Below are 19,940 nucleotides of genomic sequence, written 5' to 3'. Positions count from 1 at the left end.
TATATATATATATATCCATAGTATTCAAACAAAGAGAGGGTTAACAATGTATGAATGAAGTTAAACTAAGCGTGATAAAAACACAAATTATGCCATCTAAGCAGATTTGCGACAGTTTCGGATTTATTATAAGGAGCTCCTAGATTTGAATAGCAAGAAAATAACAAAACCACGCTACAATAAGGGAAAGAGTCGATCTTCCCCTTCAGTAAATAAATAAAGCAATAATTATGAGCCCTTATAAACACAGCCAAATCACATCAAACTATAACTTGTTCTGGTCTTCACTAATTCATCAGATCTGGCATGTCTACCCATGGAGTCTAATGTATAGTCATTGTAGTGTATGGCACAAAAATTATATTAATTGCATAGCTGCCAACTCTTCCGGTTTTCCCGGAAGATTTTATTTCCATATTTAAAGTGGTAGCTAAATTTATGTTATTAAGCTAAACTTTTTGAATTATAATAATAATTATAAATGAGTTTGACCACCTGTACATATAAATAATTACAACAAATATATATAAGCATATTAGTCCTTACGACAGCAAATTTCAACCTGATTAATATATAAACATATTTTTGAGGAGGATAGTTTTTCGGTAATTGTTTTACTACCATTTGGAAAATCTATTCTCGAAAAGAGTGAATGTTGGCAGGCATGGATGAAGCATCGGTTTTATAATTTTGAGTTTTAAAAACATGTATAAGGACTGGTAACTTAATTTTTAATAGTATTTATGCCTCGTGAATACAACTTTGTTGCTCCGCATAATATAGTATAAAAGTATCCACTTTTATTTGTTCTCTGCATGCTGTCGAAGCCAGCACCAACCGATCTATTCATTTATTAACTAAGTTATCACATCTAGCATGTATCCAAACGAAGGTAGTATGCACTTTATAACATATGCGAAGAAACAATGTGAAAAACGCAGCACAAATAAAAGCACGAAAACAGGGATATTAATTATAGTTTTGGTTTCGTAATTCAAAAGTTTTAATACAAATGGAGTTTTTATGACATTTTAATTTGTACATATTTATTTATCATTATTCATACTTATACTGCCTTGTATGCTCCTTTCAAAGACCGCTTATAAGTTAAAAGAAATTAGAGAGCAGATAGCATAAATTAGAAAAAACCATCACAAAGATACATCCCCATGGAAGCTAACTGCTTCGCTTTCTGCTCAAGTTTTAATAAAATGGTAGAGAATTAAATGGTAAAACTTTTAGTAAATAGTAGAATAAAGGACAATTACGCTAAAAGTAACCTTAATTTCATTAGCACTTGAAAATACTTTTCTTACAAAGCGGAGCAAGTTGGCATCTTTGCATCTAGGGCTACGTTTCGAGTCCTTTACCCCCACATGTTTGGAGGATTTGTTAGACCGCTCGGTGAAAGAAATTCCTAATCAGTAGGAGTACTTCATTTACGTCGCACTAGAGCTGCAGAATGGGCTATTGGCGTCGTCCTGGAAAACAGCCCTGAAGATAATCCGATGACATGCCATCACAATTTCGATACTCTGTGGTGGGGACGACTAGCACACGAAGTCAAGCACTCAACAGTAGATCAGTTTAACAAGATCTAATTATATCTATGATGATTTTACAAGATCTATGATGGTTTTTCTATTTATTTAAATGATTTATGTGTAGTGGCGGACAAAATTATTTTAGTTCTAACATTAAAATAATACACTGTTCGTATGAACATATTGGGAAAAATTTTTATAGCAGTAGGAATATTAAGATGAAGAGATTTAATTAATGTATGTGGTAGCAAAAGTTTTGCATTCGTGCTCGATTCCTGTTTTAATAAATTTTATTTAATACACATTTAACTATCATTATATTTAAATAGTTTAAATATACATATAAAGGACCAGTCAGTTATTTTAATGCGTTTTAAGTGATGATGAATTAAGTAGTTGTCTACAATATCTCCTCAATAATTATTTAACCACCACTAGGTAAAAACTTTCTTGAAGAACGTAAAAGGAAGCAGTTACGTAAAAAATACCTCATCATTTATATTCGGTTAACGCATTCAGGTCTGAAAAAGAAAAGAAAAAACTCGTAGTAGTATCATTTCAATAACAGGTAATTTTCGGGAGGAGTAGATTTATTTTTAAAAATAACTATTTATTGCTTTCAACTTTATCACAGGAAATATGCGGAAACTAATAAAGAGATGAAATGGAGAACCTAGCCAGTGAGGCCACCTTGTGTAACTTGTAGAATATATAATAATATTTTTACAATTACACCTACTTTATATGTCTGCCAATAAAGTAGCATTTCATATCATAATTTGAGTTTTCGATATGTAGTGGAGGAAAAATGACTTGAAATGAAAATTACTAAACTAAAAATAACTTAAATTTCGCTACCACTAGAAAACAGGTATCACGGAAATGGGAGGGGTGCAGAGGAGTCTTAAGCCCCCTCGTATTTTATAAATAAAGGGTACCTTCTAAGCTTAGCTCCTTCTAAGATTGAAATTTTTTTCTTAATATTTATGAAATTAAATTAACAGTTATAAAAAAATGGATTCTTTGTGTCTGAGTTCCTCCCTCTAGAGATATTTCCGTAGTCACAACCAGAAAATGCTTTTTTTTTTTTTTTTTTTTATTTTTTTTTTTTTTTTTTTTTTTTTTTTTTTTACAAAGTGCAGCAAGTTGGCATCACTACTTAAGTAAAAATCAGAAGCATTAAAATACAATAAACAAAAAAATTAAATCATGAATATGAAGAAAAAAAATGGTTAAAGATTATTCTTCCAAAGTTAAATTTATCTTATTTTGTTTTAAGGGAATAGCGGAATCAGGAGCTGAATCGTTTTACTGCGGAAACACCGCCCAACAAATCGCCAAAGAAGTTCAAAGAAACGGAGGTACACTGACAGCTGAAGACATGAAAGATCATCTGACACATCCTCCAATACCTGTGCCTTCTGATGCACTTAGTATAGATTTTCACGGTTTTAGAGTCTGGGAAATGAGACCAAATACCATGGGACTAATCGCCTTGGTTTCATTAAATGTTCTTAAAACGTACGATCTAAAAGGTATGACTTATTCCATTTAGTTATTCCATTATGCAACCTGGTGCACAATCACTTCATTATTCAATTGTAATCATACGTTGCCAATCGCATCAAGTGAGCGGTTTCACCAATTTAGTTTAACTATATTGATTTGTAATTAAGATGACGGAGAAAAATACACGTTTTATAAATGGTGAATTAGAACTTAATCCATAAGATATGGTGGGTTATGTTTTATTGATAGAGACAATTTGCAAAGCTCTGTGGGAAATAGAATTCACATTCTTTAATGTTTTGGGATTAGCGAGAAGAATCCTTATCTGCGGCTAAGACAGTGATGCATGAGCCTGGCTTTATAAAATTGTACAGTCAGACAAAAAAAAGTAAACTAAAAATGTAATAAAACTGAAACTAGACTAAAAATATTATTCTGAAGAAAAAAAAACATGCAGCTTTCTGAATAAAACTAATTTCAGATTTAAAATCCCCACACCCGAATTAGGTAAGATCAAGAACTCGTATAAATGTAACAAAAAATGCGTTCCCTACTTATTATGTCTTATAATTTTTATTCTAAAATCAAAGAGAAATTATGAATAACTTTTAATCTAATGATCGGATCTTCACGTACTAGGACTCAATCTATGTCTACAAGAACTACTTTCCGAAATCCTTTATTGTGCTTGATTTTTTAACTTAAAATATACTTTGCATAAATTAATTAACGTGCTAAAGGTTATGCCTTGGAAGAATTAGGATTGAGTCCTAGTACCTGAAATTCCCATCATTAGATCAAAAATCATACAGGATATTCATTTTTCCTATTTTCTTTAATTAATTAATTTTTGCTCACTTGACAGGAAACTTTTTCAACTTTCTTAGAACAATTATAAATATTTCCCTTTCAGCTTTAGGTCATAACTCTGCAGACTATATTCATTTAATAACTGAATCTTTAAAGTACGCCTACCTGACGTGTTGGGATTATCTATGTGATCCAGATTATTGTTCAAAATCTTGCGAAGAGTTGTTGTCAGCGGAAACAGTCAAAATAATTAGGAATAAAATAAACTACAACGGGTAAGTTCAAAAGTTTATTTTTGTCAAAATACGTAATATTTATGATTTTAAGCTCGACACACCTTTACAAAAAATTAGCCCTTTGATTTCAAACAATAATAAGCCAGCCAATAACTCGGCAATGACTACAGCGCAATACAATTGTCCATTGTCACGGCTACAGTGGTTCCATATGTTGACGTGTTGGGATTATCTGTGTGATCCCGATTATTGTTCAAAATCTTACGAAGTTTTGTAGTCAGAGAAACAGTCGAAATAATTCGGAATAAAATAAACAACAGTTGGTATGTTCAACAGTTTATTTTGGGAAGAATACTATGCATTTACGATTTCAATCATAACGAAACGTTTATTAAAAAAAATAGCGTTTTTTATTTCATATAGTGATGCGCCGGCTTATTACTACAAAAAATATACAATGACAACAGAGCAATGCAATGGCCCATTATCAAGGCTACAGTGGTTCTGTGTGTTGACATGTTGGGAATATCAGTGTGAGCAGGATTATTGTTTAAAATCTTAGGAAGTGTAGTTGTCAAAGGAAACAGTCAATATAATTAAGAATAAAATAAATGATAGTGACTATGTTCAAAAGCTTATTTTTCACAGAATACTGTGTATTTATGATTTAATGTTCCTCATAACTGATGCGCTGGCCAATAACTATTATAGCTATGACTACGAAGCATTACAATGGTCCTTTGTCAAGGCTACAGTTGCTCTCGTACCCCCGTTTATATGTTGCAGTACATTTTTGGTAATTAGAAGTACCCTTTCTCATTTTCTTATTTATTTCGTAACACGTCACTCACACAATATGGTCTTTAATGAAAGGGCCCTATAATGAGATAGTGATAAGCCTTAGAGAAGGAAAAAATGGAGAGCAAAGCATGTTAACTGAAGGGGATTTTTTTTTTCCTCATTTTACATATAACATGCGAGAAGCTTTTGCTGTAATTTTCGGAAAAATGTAATTCAACTCTTAGATAGTAAAATTTTTAAAAAATGGTCGTCTATATTTTTTTTAAGATTTGAGGTAAATTTGCCTCTATAGCTACAACTTCAGTTTAAACGAAGTTTTACGTCATGTAAATCTGTTATACTGATTGCATACCTTCTGAATCATTTGTATTTGTAATAACAACAAACGAGTTTCATCTGTGAAAATTAGAGTGAAAACGAGCTAAATTTGCGACTACTTTTTAAACTTTTGTATGATCGCAAAATTGCATGTAACAAGTCTGTTTGTTCCCCGGGGAAAAAATGCGAAACTGACTGCAAAACTTTTTCATTTCTAGCATGTTTAGGAACGAAATGAAATATTTGCTGAAGAAGTGAAAAACAATATTAAAGTTCCATGTCAACTCTATATAGAGCAAGGAAAAACTTATTAACAATCACAGATGGCAACTTTTACTTTTTTCAAAAAAGCTTTGTTATATTGGTAGGGATATACCATTTCAATTAAAATTAAGTTCACATTGAAATATACTTTCCATGAGGCAACAGTACCAGGGGTGAAAGTCGGCTGTAAAACCATTTCAGTAATAGCTAGTTTTCGGTCGAAGTAAATCTATCAGGATTCCCAGATTTTTCAAGACTAATGGGAAATGCTTTAATTCAGCACTCCCTTCAGAATTACTAGTCCTAGTGGTGCAATCCTACAGTCAGCAGGAATTTTATTTTTCTTGGCGTAAAATTTTATTTCTATATATTCCTTGCATTTATTAACTTAATTTAAAATCTTTTTGACTACCACTATTTTCAAAAAATTTTAACATATATATTTATATTTTAACATATATATGCTAGTCAGCTTATATTTATATGTAATTCAAATACTTAAATGTAACGGTAGTCAAAATAAATCGAAATCATATTAATTTTGATAAGAATAGAACCTTTAGATAGTCTTTTTTTTAGAACCAATATTCTTAAGACTGCTTTTTAAAACTGAAAAAGTTAACACTTAAAACGTCGTTTCCATTCTTTTGAAAGCCTCATTCTCTATCAGTCGGGCCTCATAGAAGTGAAAGCAGCCCAGTGGTGCCTTAAAATTATCACTCTGGTCTTCAAATTTCTGTCACAAAATGTATTTTATGATTTTAAAAAGTTAACATGAAGCATTCCGGATCACCACTGGAGGGTCCAACCTACCTTAATAAGTAATTATCCATTGGTAACAATAAAATAACTGAAGGAAATAGCTCATAAACAATAACAACAGTTTTTATTGAAAACAATAATAATAATAACGAAAAAAGTTAACCCATTAAATGATTCCGAATGAATCATGATATTCTATACTTCAAAGTATGGTTCCAATTAACCATAAAATAATATTTAGTAATACGATCAATAATCAAAGTTTATAAACGAATAACAATGAAAATCGTTAGTGGCCCCGACAACCACTATAATTGAATAACGCAGAATTATAGTGAGAATAGTTATTATAACAGAAGTAACAAAAAAAGGAGAATGGTTATTACAACAGAGACGTTATTCTAACTTAATATTGTGAGAATAATGGGATACCGCAGGCGACTATAAATTTAAAAAGTGGTAGAAACTCAATTTATTTTCCCTTTAATTATTCAATCGTAGCAACCACTGTGACTTTCATTTTGAATTATTCACATTTAAAACATTCTTTGCATCGACTTCAAAGTAGAAAAACTAATAAAAATTAGCTTTAAGAGGTTGCTAATTCTAATGATGAAATTAATTTCAAATTAATTCATGTTTTTATTTAAATTTGTCTGTTTTTGTAACTCTGATTCTTCTTTAGTCTTTAAAAGTGAACTTATTGCAATCGAACAAAGCCTCGAAATTGCTCGCAACGAACGTGACTTCGGAGAACGCTGAATTCTTTCGGATAGTCTCAACACCTTAACAACTGAATACAGTTGGAGATAAAAAAAAAACTATCATTTTCATCCTTCTTAAACTTATTTCAAAGCTCCACGATGTTCATTTTCAGCGGATTCCATCCCACGTTGACATCTATGGCAAATGAGCAAGCGGGTCGCTTAGCCAAATAGGGTTGTAGTCACTCTACAGTCTACACCTTCCTTTTCCGCCCGACCTACTCAGAGAATTAATCTAAAGTCAAATCTGAAATTTGAAAGGAGTAGAGGACCTCTCCCTGTCAACATGGCTCTTCGTTTGTTCTTAACTGTGACAGAGTCTCACGAACGGCATTTTAAGATTGGCAAGAGGACACGCAAAGAGTCTCTCGTTCTTTGAGGGCAGGATGATTCTTTGCATTCTGTTCTAGATGACATGTTGAGCAGACCTCTGCAGAACACATCCTGGACTGTTTGGGTCTTTTTAGGAAGGACGTATACGCTTCTTCCCTTCTGGTTTTCGATTTTCTGAGGGGTAACAGTCTAATGGATCTTGTCTGGCATACAGGTGGAGGATAAGCCACAACAACATTTCAAATAAACAACAAAACAAAAACATTAAAACAAAAACATTTTCTGTTTTCACTTTCAAAAGTAAACTGAATAAAATATGCTATAAAAAATTGCTAATTTTAATCACTTTAATAAAATTTTGATTTTTTTAGTCACCCGTGTCAAACTGACTCGGCGAAACGAAAAAAAAAAGTTAGCATCCATTTTCAATATTAAATTAAAAACGAAAATGCTTTAAAAATTTGCAAAAATTTAATTTATTTTTATAAAATCTTAAATTTTATTAGTTAGCACTTTTACCACTTTAGGTCGCACGTGGCAACCATGTTATAACTGAATTAAAAAAAGTTATGTTACGGAAGGGGTGAAAATTTATAGCATTTAACACGTTGAGCGCGGCGTCAGCCATGGGTGGCTGACACTGGACTTTCCATTTAGGCCGTATCAACCACCGGTGGCTGACACTGAAATTACATTTAGGCCGCGTCAACCACCGGTGGGTGACACTGAAATTACATTTAGGCTGCGTCTACCACCGCTTGCTGACACTGACCTTTCACATAGGCCGCGAAAAACAGCTGACTGACAGCTGACATGATATAGAACTATAAAATTTACACTCTTTTATGGAATTTCAGAAAATTTATTCAAAATTTACTTAATTATTGTGATTCTTGGTTTATTAAATTCAATTTAGTAGATTTTTCGTATGCATATATAATTCACCATTTTTTTTTTCAGATATGTCATGCTAAACCTTTTATAAACTAGCAAAATCTGTCTATATTTGCAAATTTAGTTTGTAGTTATTTACAGTGTGGCCAGACGAGCAAGCCATGTGAAATTAGCGTGGCATTAAACGTGTTAATTGATTGCCACTGTTTTAGCAATAAGCTGAACATCACTATATCAATTTTAAGGGACCTCCGGAAACTGAGTTTGAAATTCCTAACACTTTTTTTTAACACGTTCACCCTAGATTGTCTCATCTTGGCAACGCACCGGAGTAAAAACTGGTAACAATAAATTTCATTTTTCAGTTTTTTTTCGGGAATAATAAAAATCCATAACTACCAATTGTTTTTAAAGGATGCAATTTTTATATTGAATTGCTTCTTCGCCGTGATAAATTTCCTTACAGTGAATTGTTATTGTTGAGAATAGATTAACTCCTCCCGAATATTATCTAATATTGAAACAGTTCTTCTACTAGTATTTTCTCTTTCCCGTCCTGCATTCAGGCGTTAATAACTCCAAAATGATTCTTATTCAAGTCTCAGCAACCGATTATAGTTGGTTGCTATGTATTTAACTTTGACATTCAGCCGCTCATAATTTTTAATTGCTTAAAGAAATTTTATTTATATATTGTGTAAAATAAAAGTGGTAGATACTTATAAATTTTTTATAATTAATATAGTTCAAAATATTAATTTAACGTTGTATTATTCTTGAGAAAATGAACTTAATGTGCTCCCACATTCTAAGAAAAACATTTTCGAGCACCTCCTATTCTGTAATGCAATAGTAAAATCTATGTCACAAATCTTTGACAAACTATGACCGATCTAGCTCTTTTTGAAACGCGAGGGATACCAACTGGATCCGCATTGCAAATTAATATTTTCTATTGGTAGCAAAAATGTATGTTTAATTTTTGCTAATAAACCAATAATTCTTTGTTTTGTAAATTTGATTTATGGGGCTTTCACAATCACAACTGCTTCTAAGCAATTCATAGGCTTATATATATTGCCACTTTCCTACATTCTTTTCTTTTTTTAAAAAATTGGCTAAGCTCACCGAAATTCGGCTTAGTTGTTTTATAGTTTCCTACCATTTTTAAAAATATTTTGTAGAATCCGAAGTAGTTCTCATCTCTGTTTACGGACTGGATTAGGTTCATTCTTAGCGCAACGTTATATATAAAAATAAGCTAATACATTGAAATTCTTTAACCCTTAACGGAACAGCGAATTTCGATTAAGATTGCATTTCGATTGAACTTGCACCGATCACAGTACTGACGTAAAATATCCTCGGTGGTAGACGGATCATGTGTTAGAGTCCGTCATGTGTGGAGGTTTTCCGCTTCATGTAATGCCAATGAGAGTTAGTTCCATCAAAAAATCCTCCACAAAGGTAATTTTTTCCCAATACCTGATACAGAAGTTCCCTTGTCTTTTGGATTGGGTTCAAAATTACAAGTTGTGCATGATTATCTGTAAAATATGCGCCCTCGGTGATTTTCAAATTTAGTATTGCGCCCTTAAGGACAAACAGGTTGCCNTTTCAAGAACAGCAGTTTTATTTCTTATAATTATTAAAAATTTTATGTTTCTAGCATCTTATTTATTCTGCGATTTGGTGAAAATTCATGGTTGCGATAAAGGATTTCAAACACTGCATTTCTTATTCCAATGCAAAGCAATTACAAAAAAAATGCATTCCTGTTAACCCTTTCCGGTGCAGTTTGACAACAATGTTATGAACCACTAGAGTTGTAATCATTGTTGCAACAAATATTACGAACCACTTAAGTTGTATAACTGTTTTCAAACGTTTGGCAACAACTATTCTATAAACAGCAGAGAGCATATCACTTTACTGAAAATTTAAGTATTATCTAAGGTCGCTATTGTCTTGCCTGACTAAAATTTACAGTCGAAATTTATTGTTCTGGAAAGAGTTAAAAAAGAGATGCCAACTTGCTCCGAGCAGCGGATAAACATTTTCGAGTTGTAGACTTTTAAAATATGATTCTTGATTTAGTAAATTCGATTTAATAGGGTTTTCCCTTACTTCAAAAAAGTGTTTTTGAGGTTTCTTGAGGTTGACAGGTGTAAAAAAATACACTTAATGAGGTATACACTTTGTACACTTTGTTTAATACACTTTGTACCAAAAATAATCTCATCAATTAACTTCAGTTTCAACCTCATATATAACTCAGCAATACTTTTGGATGAAATCGGGTGAAATTATTTGCATCTCAAATACATTTATTTGTTTGAAGTGAAGAAAAAATGATGCGTACACTTCCAAAACAATCTCTTTCTAAGGTAGATTTCTATCAATCTCAAAATTATCTCATACACCTTGATTTTAAACCTTGGGAGGTTCATTTTTCAAAGTTATTTTCGAAATTAACTTCGACCTTAAAACCTCAAAATCAACCTTATAACCTCAAAAATACATTAACTCACCACTTTAAAAAGTGGTAGCAAAACTACTTCATTTTCACTCTGTTTCACAAAAAAAAGAAGAAAAAAAATTCATTTGTGATTACCACAAACATAAATTATTCATTTTGTAAGTAATCAGTACAACAGTCGCTCGTCGCAAATTTTTTTTTATAATTGAAGTTGTAGATATGGAGACAAATTTGTTCCAACTTTTATGAAATCTTGTATACTATTTTTAGAAAAAAATTTGATCTATAACAGCAATACTTGCCCGCATGCAATGTGTTAAAAACACACTCTGGGACAATTTGAAAACATAGCTTATCATGGTTTTTATGTCAAACCGTTCAATTTTCTTTTGAATGTTTATTTCAGAAGTGTATTACGAGGAAGTGTGCCGCTGTCTGGGGGATGTGATACTTCATATGTGGCAGCTGTTGATGCAGAAGGGAACGGGTGCTCTTTCGTCTGCAGTGTGTCATCGAACTTTGGAACGGGAATCATACCTGATGACTGCGGATTTGTGTTACACGTAATAAAACAATTAGATTTTTCAAGAACCTTATCTATCTTGGATAAAGCTAAAAAAAATTATCAAACTTTCTCCTTTAGCAGAAATTGTGTAATAAAGAGTAACAGTAACATGGTTCCGCAACACTCTCAGAAATAAAATTTTTATTTTTGACGATTCGGTGATCCTTGTGCAGTATTTCGTTAATTTTGAGAATCGTTTCGTCATAAAATCATGTGATTTGTGACATACCGCGATCTCACAATCTATGACGAAAATGTTTCCTCAACTCGGAACCTCATCCATAGCCACCGAATGGCTGTGGATGGTGGCTATGCCTCATCACGGTGTATGTGGGAGATTATTAATTAGAATGAAAAAACTAGAATGAAGACTAGACGATCGAATGACGAAATATTTCTTAACTTTTAATGAAATTCGTTCTCTAGATAAAGTGACGATAGTCATTTCGTCACTTTGGCGAAATGTTTGCTTGGAGCATATACATGGAAATAGTTTCGCCAAAATTAAAAAAAAACTATGAAATTGAAGTATCTATTTTTTCACAATTAATCTAGCATAAATGCTTTAGGACTGATCCATTATATTACGATCCTCCTATAGGTTCCTTTTTCTGAGGGGTAATAAAATAACTTTAAATTGACGAGTGAGAGGATAGTTCTTAAAACATAATAATAATTGCCATCATTTAAAAACATCCCCACTTGATTTTCAGGGGTTTCATGTATATGCGTGAACTTTTGAAATCAAATGTATTAAACAAAGAATCAAATAATAAAAACATTAATTTGGCCAATTCTTTAAGTATTTAAAAAAAATTCTAAAACAAAAATGATGAAAATATGCCACACTAACAAAACAACATTCCTTAGCCGATTTACAATGAGTGAAGTGAATATTTCGGACTACTAACCACCACATTGACTATGAAAAATCTCTGAGCCTTTACTCAATGAGATTTAATGGTAAATTATTACAAGGAGGCTTTGTCCTCTGCTTAGCAACCCTTGAATTTGTTTGCCTAAAATAAACCAGAGTTCGTATGCACCTGGAAAAACTTAGAAAGTTGTATCAATTTATTTATTGTTACACATAGATATGCTGACTTGTGTGCTCATTACAAAGCGGCTTATAGGTCTTTCTCAAGTTGAATACATAGCATAAATTCGAGATAGATACATCCGGGTTCACAATTGTATTCAAACCACCTACTTCCAGGCTACTGACTGTTTGACGGATAGGCAAAACGGCTCGGCAATGGGGGCGCCGGTATGAATATATTGTTATAAAGAAGTTGATAATCATAGTTTTCACTTCAGAATTACAAAATGAAAACGTAGAGTATAGATCTACATTAAGCTAAAATTTATCAAAATATTATGGTATTTACAATTATAATATAACATAATTTTTTTATATTAGAATTACCACTTTTTAATTTTTTCCAGGTGCATACGAAACTTGACGATAAACACCAGGTTGCCAACTTCTTACGCTTTGTGGGAAATTTTTTTTCTAGTAGTAGTAAATTTTGCTTAAATGGATGATTGTTTATCGAGTAATTTTGATTCAAAGTTATTTTCCACACAACAAGATGTGATTGGTTCAAGAGTTTACATAAAACCCACTTTAATCCAGCTACCTCGCGGTGAAACTTTTAAAAATATCGGCAAAATTACCAAAAATTTTGAATGCTTTAATTTGTAATTGTCTACTTATTCAGTAAAATATTTTGCAAAAAGTGTAGTAGTTGGCAACCCTGTAAACAAATAGTTCCTTCCGAATTAAAAATTGTGTAACTAAAAAGTACTAAAGTTTTAATTGTATTTAAAATAGTTTTTAAATACATAATTATTAAAAAGATTTTTGAAAGTATACTCTAAAATTATTCTATTGTTCGCTCAAACAAACCAAGCCATTCCCAAAAACCTGTTTCCCAATTCTATTGTGATAAAGTGCTCGACTAAATTAATTTCCTCAGTCTTATACGTTTATCCGTTGCTCTCTAATTTTGCACTAGTGTAAAAAGCGTCTTAAAGATAACAGTGGCTGTGGGTTTGCATACAAATTAAATAGACATTTCCTTCAGTGAGCTACTCATTTTGTTTAAAAAAAATGCAACAGATGTTTGATTTCAGAAGGAGATATATACAGATTTGTCTAGGACGACGAGAATTTCATAAATATACTAAATGGGGTTAATATTAGCAACTTTTTTTTTTAGTTTATTGAAACAGAGATGGCAAACTGCTCCACTTTCTGAAAAAGTAATAATAAATTGATTACAAATTAAATAGTAAAAGTTGTAAAATAAAGATAATTACGCCCATTCTTTAAAAGTGTCACTACAAGATGACTGCAATAAATTATCATTTATATAAAACTTTGAATTCTCTTAGTATAAGAAGAATAATTTAATTCCATAACCACTAAAAACTATTTTTTAGAAAGAGAAGGGAGTTGGTAGTTTATTTAATAATATTAATTTCAGATTAATAATGAAGTTGATTAAAAATAAGAAGAATTTTAAATGTAAATAATAGTGGTAATTACTAATGAGTGGCTTATGAAATAATTAAAATATATGTGTATGAATTGAGTTTCCACCGCTTTGTGCATTTTTCGTCACCAGTGGCATTCTTATATACATATCACATGATATCTAATTTTTTAAAATAATAAATTTTGGTGCATTGTAATATTCTGTTCTACAAACTGCAAGTTTTAAGAATGAAAGATTTGAGTTAGCACTTTGAAAAAGAGACATGTTCCAATCGTGGAACATAAGCATTTAATCAAATGAAAAAGTTTACTGAATGATTTTTGAGCATAAAAACTTATTTTCCAGGATAGAGCAAAATATATGAGCTTGGATGGAGAGAGTAATAATGCCCACGGACCATACAAACTTCCACTTCATAGTATTATTCCTGCTCTAGTCACAGATGTTAACACCAAGGAATTGGTAGCAGTAATGGGTGTAATAGGCAGATGGATGCAACCTCAAGGTCATGTTCAGGTACTTAAAATCTTATGTTTTTGTAGTTCGCGATGCTCAATATTTAAATGTTCAAACATATTCATATAAATTTTAAAAAATGACTTAATGCATAAATGCATTATTTTGTATTTTAAAATATCGTCGATACTAGTTAATTAGCATATTTAAGGCAGGCTTCGTGACAAACTAGCCTTCGTGGAAGACTTTTGATGGAATTAACCAGCATTTGCGTTACATAGAGAAGGATAACGCGAAATCCTTCACAGTTAGCCAGACGGTTTGAGGATTCTAAAAGATGATCAGTCTGCCACTGAGTTTATTTTACATCAACTATGTGGTCTGTGCGAGCAGGAAGCAGAATTCGTAAAAATTAGCCACTACTGGAATTCGAACCTGGGTTACCTCATTGGGAGGCTAAAGTTCAAATCACTGAATCACCGCGGCTCTTAGTCTTATTTTTCCTCCATTTAAATAATATATTTTCAAGTGCCGAAATATATTTAGAATGAATGGTTCAGAATTTATATCTTATTATAAGTCCGGAAAACTGTACTTTTTAAAAATAAACAGCAGGGCAATGCAAACAATCGGAGGTATTCCCGCCACGGTAGCACCACTCGCATATTAAAATAGGTTTGTGGTTAAAATGACCGCATCTTTCGTGCTTTGATAAATTCAATGCTTAATGTTTTTCGCAAAATATTTAATTAATTTATAATAGAATTTGGTAAGTTGTATAATTTTTGCATCAGAATATATTCTGCGAGTTTTAGGAGTTGCAGAATATATTCTGAGTTTTAAGAGTCAACATGTTCTGTGTGCTTGTAAAAAAAAACCTGTTTCATTTTCATATATAAGATCTTCAATTTGAATATTTTAATAAGTTTTCTTACCAAGTGCATTCTTTGAATTATGTAAGAATAATTAAACCAGTTTTTGTGAAAGTTTTACAGTGATATTCCCCCTTAAAGCTCTGAATGCTTGCAGTGTTTAATACAACTTAAAATAACTTAAGATTTAATAATCCAGATAAAAAAAATTAGGTAAAATAATTAAATTTAAAATTCTGATTTCTTAATTGTTAATTGATTTTTTTTTTAAAGTTATCACATTGTTAATAAAAATAAAATAAATGGTAAATAAAATAAATCGTAATGAATAGGTAGTTTCTGATTTTTTAAAAAATTAAAATCTTGAAAATTAGTCCAAATACTTGCAGTATAATTCCTATACCATAAGACTATTTAAAAGCATACTAATTCATATATGCACCATCGTTTTAATTAACTACATGTTAGCGCAATGTTTTAATTGACTACGTTTTACACCAATTAACAATATTTTAACTATCAATTACATTTTAAAAAGACAAACAAATATTTTTACAATTTTTCTTCTCCTGTTCTAAAAAAATATTTTTTATGAAAAATTATTTTTTGTCCTTAACTAATCAATAACGTAGCGTTTTATTTAATAACGTTTTGCTTTTAACCATGTTTAAAAATTACTACTTTATTGATTAATAGAATTTTTCCCTCGTTATTTTTCTACTATTTTAAACAATATAGTTAATAACAAAAAAAATTGGATTGTGTATACAGGGTGATTCTAAAAAGATGGGCAAAATTTTAGGAAGTGACAGTACATACCCAAGCAAACAATTTTTATCAAAGAATGCATGCTCGAAAACTAAACGCAAAGATGCTGGCGCATTTGGAAAGTTGTTTGATGCAAACGTGAAAGCTCCATTTCTGTTGCGAGTTACTGCACTGCGTTACTTGTCGCCAAGCTTTCGGCAGCTGCAGGGAAAGTTCGTGATATGCCTGGTGTGTTTCAGAATGTTGCCTATCTTCTCTTCGACGTTGTATTACGTGCATAGCCGCTGCCGGCCACTGTTTTGAACACTTATTGTAATCACATGCCATTAAATTTGCTTTTATAACTTAACTTCATCGTTCTTTGTGTGTTTTTGCCTCATATAAGAACATAAACTTTGACGCCCTCTAGCGGTTTGTTTTCGACCATGCATTCTTTGATAAGTAAAATGTTTGCTTGGGTGTATACTATCACTTCCTAAAATTTTGCCCATCATTTTAGAACAACCCTGTATAATTAAGAGTAATGAATCAATTGACTATTTTGGATTTTCAAATACATTTTATTTTCACATTTAATGTGGTAGCGAAATTTTTACAGTCAAGCTTAATTCCTGCTTAAATAAATTTAATTTAATATACTTCTTACTACCACTACATTTAAAAATACATAACGAAGACAAGCTAGTTATCTTATTGTGCTTTTGGAACCGATCATCAGCTACGCAGCCCTTGCATGGAGCACAACCACTGTTACTCAAAAAAAGAAACTGGAGATTACTCAAAATAAATTCCTCAGATATATCACTGGAGCCCCCAAATCCATGAGAATGAAAGATCTAAGGCGAGATTTAAAAATCAACAAAATAGATGAGCACGTAGCTGAACTATATGCAAGTTTCTTCAGAGATGTACTCTCTTGTCATACGTGCAATTACTTTAAAAATTTTGTTTTTGAGCTCATCAAAGACAACATAAAATATAGCACGGCAACCGCCTTTTTCCTATCCGACGAAGTTTTGTCCCGTAAATTTTGTAAATAACTGTAAATACTTGTAAATTATTATGTATTTCTCCTTTTCTCTAAGGCTATGTGGCTACTGTGCACCTGAGAAGCTCGGGGTAATACCTCGAACAGAGGCGTGGCAGTCTGCCACAAAACCTCTTCTCTCTCTTAAACTTGTTTGTTCAATCTCACTACTTCATTTTAATTTTCTCTCAGTAAAAGATACTGAACCCCAACTTTCACCTTTCAGTTGCGCTTCGGCGATTTATTATTTATTTCCATTCAGATTAATTAGTTAGAGCCCCTAGCGGGGCAGATGCTAAGATAACTATCACATATGAGTATGAGTGCTTTTAGATTTAAAAGCCACCATAATGTTGCTTATATCAAAATGTTTTTAAATCATTGTATATAATTTCACGATGTATGGGTTAGGGGCCGCTGCGCGGCCCAGGCACCCAATTTTTGCTAAATAAAGGAAAGTGCTTTTAGTGAAGGCAAAAAAAATGAATCAAGTATTTACCTGTAATATCACTTCAATAGTTATTTTACTACCACTGGGAAGAAAAAAAAACTCTTTACGAATCTCCTAATAGTTGACAGGTTTGCAGTTAAGAATAGTGTATAAACTTTTGATAGTAAAAGTAAAAGCTAAACAGCTTAGTCCATTGTTTTGTTTATAGGTTTTACTGAACATGGTAATCTTTGGAATGGATCCTCAGGTGGCGTTGAATCAACCAAGATTTTTTGTCGGTGATCCTAGACCAAATGTGACCTATCAGTAAGCAACATTTTTTTTAATCAAATTTGCTATAATCCAAAATATTTGCTTCATAAAAGTAACTTTAAGAAAATTTTGTTCTGCCTCATAAAACAACATAGTGATAATCGAGTCAAATGCATAAAACTAAAACGAGTGGTAAAAAATCATAGCATCCAAATTTCACGCTTCTTTGTAGCACTTAACCCTTTAACGTAGATGTAACACCGGTGTTCCTATAGATGTATTTTTCGTAACGCTCTAGTTACAAGCAAAAAAATATTTTGGTATTTTTAAAAATAGTCTAATATTTTCTAAAAAAAAATTTGTTAGAGCATTGGAATTATATTTGTACTGAAATAATAATTTAAAAAAAGCAGTTTGAAGATTTTTTTGCTTGTTTACATTCAAAAATGTATCAATATTTGATTTCGTAAATTAAGTTAATTTCAATCATGATGTTCCCCTTAGATCTGAATAACTGCAAATTTGAAAAATTATTGTTTGGAAGTGAGCCGTGTTGGAAAGATTTTACCTTTAATGCAGAAAAGGACACCGGTGTATTTCGTAACCCTGAATTATTAAAATGCTTGATGCAATATTTTTCTCTTATTTTAGCCCAAATTAAAACAAAATAATGAAAAGTATGTTTAATAAAAATTCTTCGTCCAAGGGTTTACTCTTTCAGGGGTGGTGGCATAAAAACTGCCCCACAATGTTCACCGCCCTCTATCTTTTAAACAGAGAGTCTTATAATCAACCATTTTTTTTATTTTAAAAAATGTAATTATAATAGGAGTCGTTTCAGTCTGAATATGATTACATGGCTACAATTCTTTTGTCTTTTATTTCCTAAATTTTTTGTTTGAAGTTTGCAGTCCCGTAAATTGATAAATAAACATCTCATAGTTATTTTATAAATCAATCAGGTTCGACTCACACAGGTTCAGGTGTCCAATTAAATCTGGTACAAAAAAAAATTAATTCAGCGTGATTCCCAGCCCTTAAAGCTGTACCGTTAATACGACGTACACAATCACGTAATTAGACTGAACCATATCATCCGTTGCAAGTATACAATTGCATAAAAACTGAAATGTGTAGTGTGAAACCGATTGCAGATTTGAAGTCAGCAACGCGAAATTATCATAAGATCAGTTTAAAAAATCTTATTCAACAGAAAAAAAATTCCCAGTATTATTTACATTTTACTACATTGAATCAAACACTTTTTACCAATTGTGTTAATTTTTCAATGTTATATAAAACAATAACTCACAAAATTTTAATTTCTGTAAAATTGCGCGCTTTTTTGTTGTATTTTTGCAAAAGAAAAATAAGTAAGTAAAACTCGAAGTTCCCAAAAATATTTTGCCAGAAGAGTGCACGTAACAAAGGAAAGAAAAAAACAATCCTCCTTTGCATCAAAATATTTTAAAAAAGAACTTTAAGGAGTCGGGGCCTCCCTGGTCGATCGAGTCTCGCCAATCGGCCAAACATTCTGTAGCGAGGAGGTAGCGGGTTCGAAACCAGTCATAGCCTTTGCTGCATATTCATGATCACCTTCTCTAATTTCTGCTCTATGTTATACAAAAGGTGTCCTTGTAATAAGACTGCATGTCTGTAAAAATAAAAAAAACGAAATAAAAGGAACTTTTAAAAGGTCAAACTGTCAAAAAGAAATTTAGTTTTGCTTCGCTTAAAAATGAACTTTTTGCTAAATAAAAAGAACCATTATTTTAAATAAACGCTAAGCACAATCGAGTTAAAGCAATTTTAAATCCATAAACTCTTTAAACAAAATATTCCATTTTTCAGAACTTCCTTTAACGTCATCTGTCTTGAAGGTGGTATTGACGAAGGGGTCATCACATCTCTGCAGAAGAAAGGACACACTGTTCGCCAATACACACAGCACAAAAGAGAAATATTTGGTAAAGGACATGTTATAGCACGTTCCACACTTTTTGACAAGGATTCTGATGCCAGAAGTCGACACAGTTGGTGGTCTGGTGCAGATTATCGAGTGGATAGCAGCGCAATGGGATTTTAAATGTGATTCAAGTTTTTTTTTGCAATTAATGTTACAATTAAATAAATTTTATAGAAATACTTCAATACTATTCATGTAATAACGATTGTTTTTCCTTCACAAGTTTCAAGAACATATAATCACTACTTAAACCAAAGGATTACGCTTATTCTTCATCAGGAGAGCTAGTTTAAACGTTTTAGCAAACAAATTTTTTATTCAACTTGATATTATGAATATATAAAAAATAAAAAAAACGAAATAAAAGT

At 31.7% G+C, this 19,940-nt stretch overlaps 1 protein-coding gene across 1 annotated transcript in view; it reads left to right on the top strand.

Annotated features, from left to right (window-relative positions):
* LOC107436708 (glutathione hydrolase-like YwrD proenzyme) overlaps positions 1 to 19,762 on the top strand; it is a 54,990-nt gene extending 35,228 nt beyond the window's left edge. The window contains exons 6-11 of the mRNA XM_043043330.2: positions 2,824 to 3,079; positions 3,967 to 4,138; positions 11,121 to 11,277; positions 14,126 to 14,296; positions 17,563 to 17,660; positions 19,458 to 19,762. Of these exons, the coding sequence (XP_042899264.1) occupies positions 2,824 to 3,079; positions 3,967 to 4,138; positions 11,121 to 11,277; positions 14,126 to 14,296; positions 17,563 to 17,660; positions 19,458 to 19,692 (1,089 nt within the window). The 3' untranslated portion in view covers positions 19,693 to 19,762. The remainder of the gene's footprint in view (positions 1 to 2,823; positions 3,080 to 3,966; positions 4,139 to 11,120; positions 11,278 to 14,125; positions 14,297 to 17,562; positions 17,661 to 19,457) is intronic.
* Positions 19,763 to 19,940: the final 178 nt, after the last annotated feature.

This window comes from Parasteatoda tepidariorum, chromosome 10 (assembly GCF_043381705.1).
Source record: "Parasteatoda tepidariorum isolate YZ-2023 chromosome 10, CAS_Ptep_4.0, whole genome shotgun sequence".
Lineage (NCBI taxonomy): Eukaryota > Metazoa > Arthropoda > Arachnida > Araneae > Theridiidae > Parasteatoda > Parasteatoda tepidariorum.
This window is presented reverse-complemented; position numbering and strand designations above follow the sequence as displayed.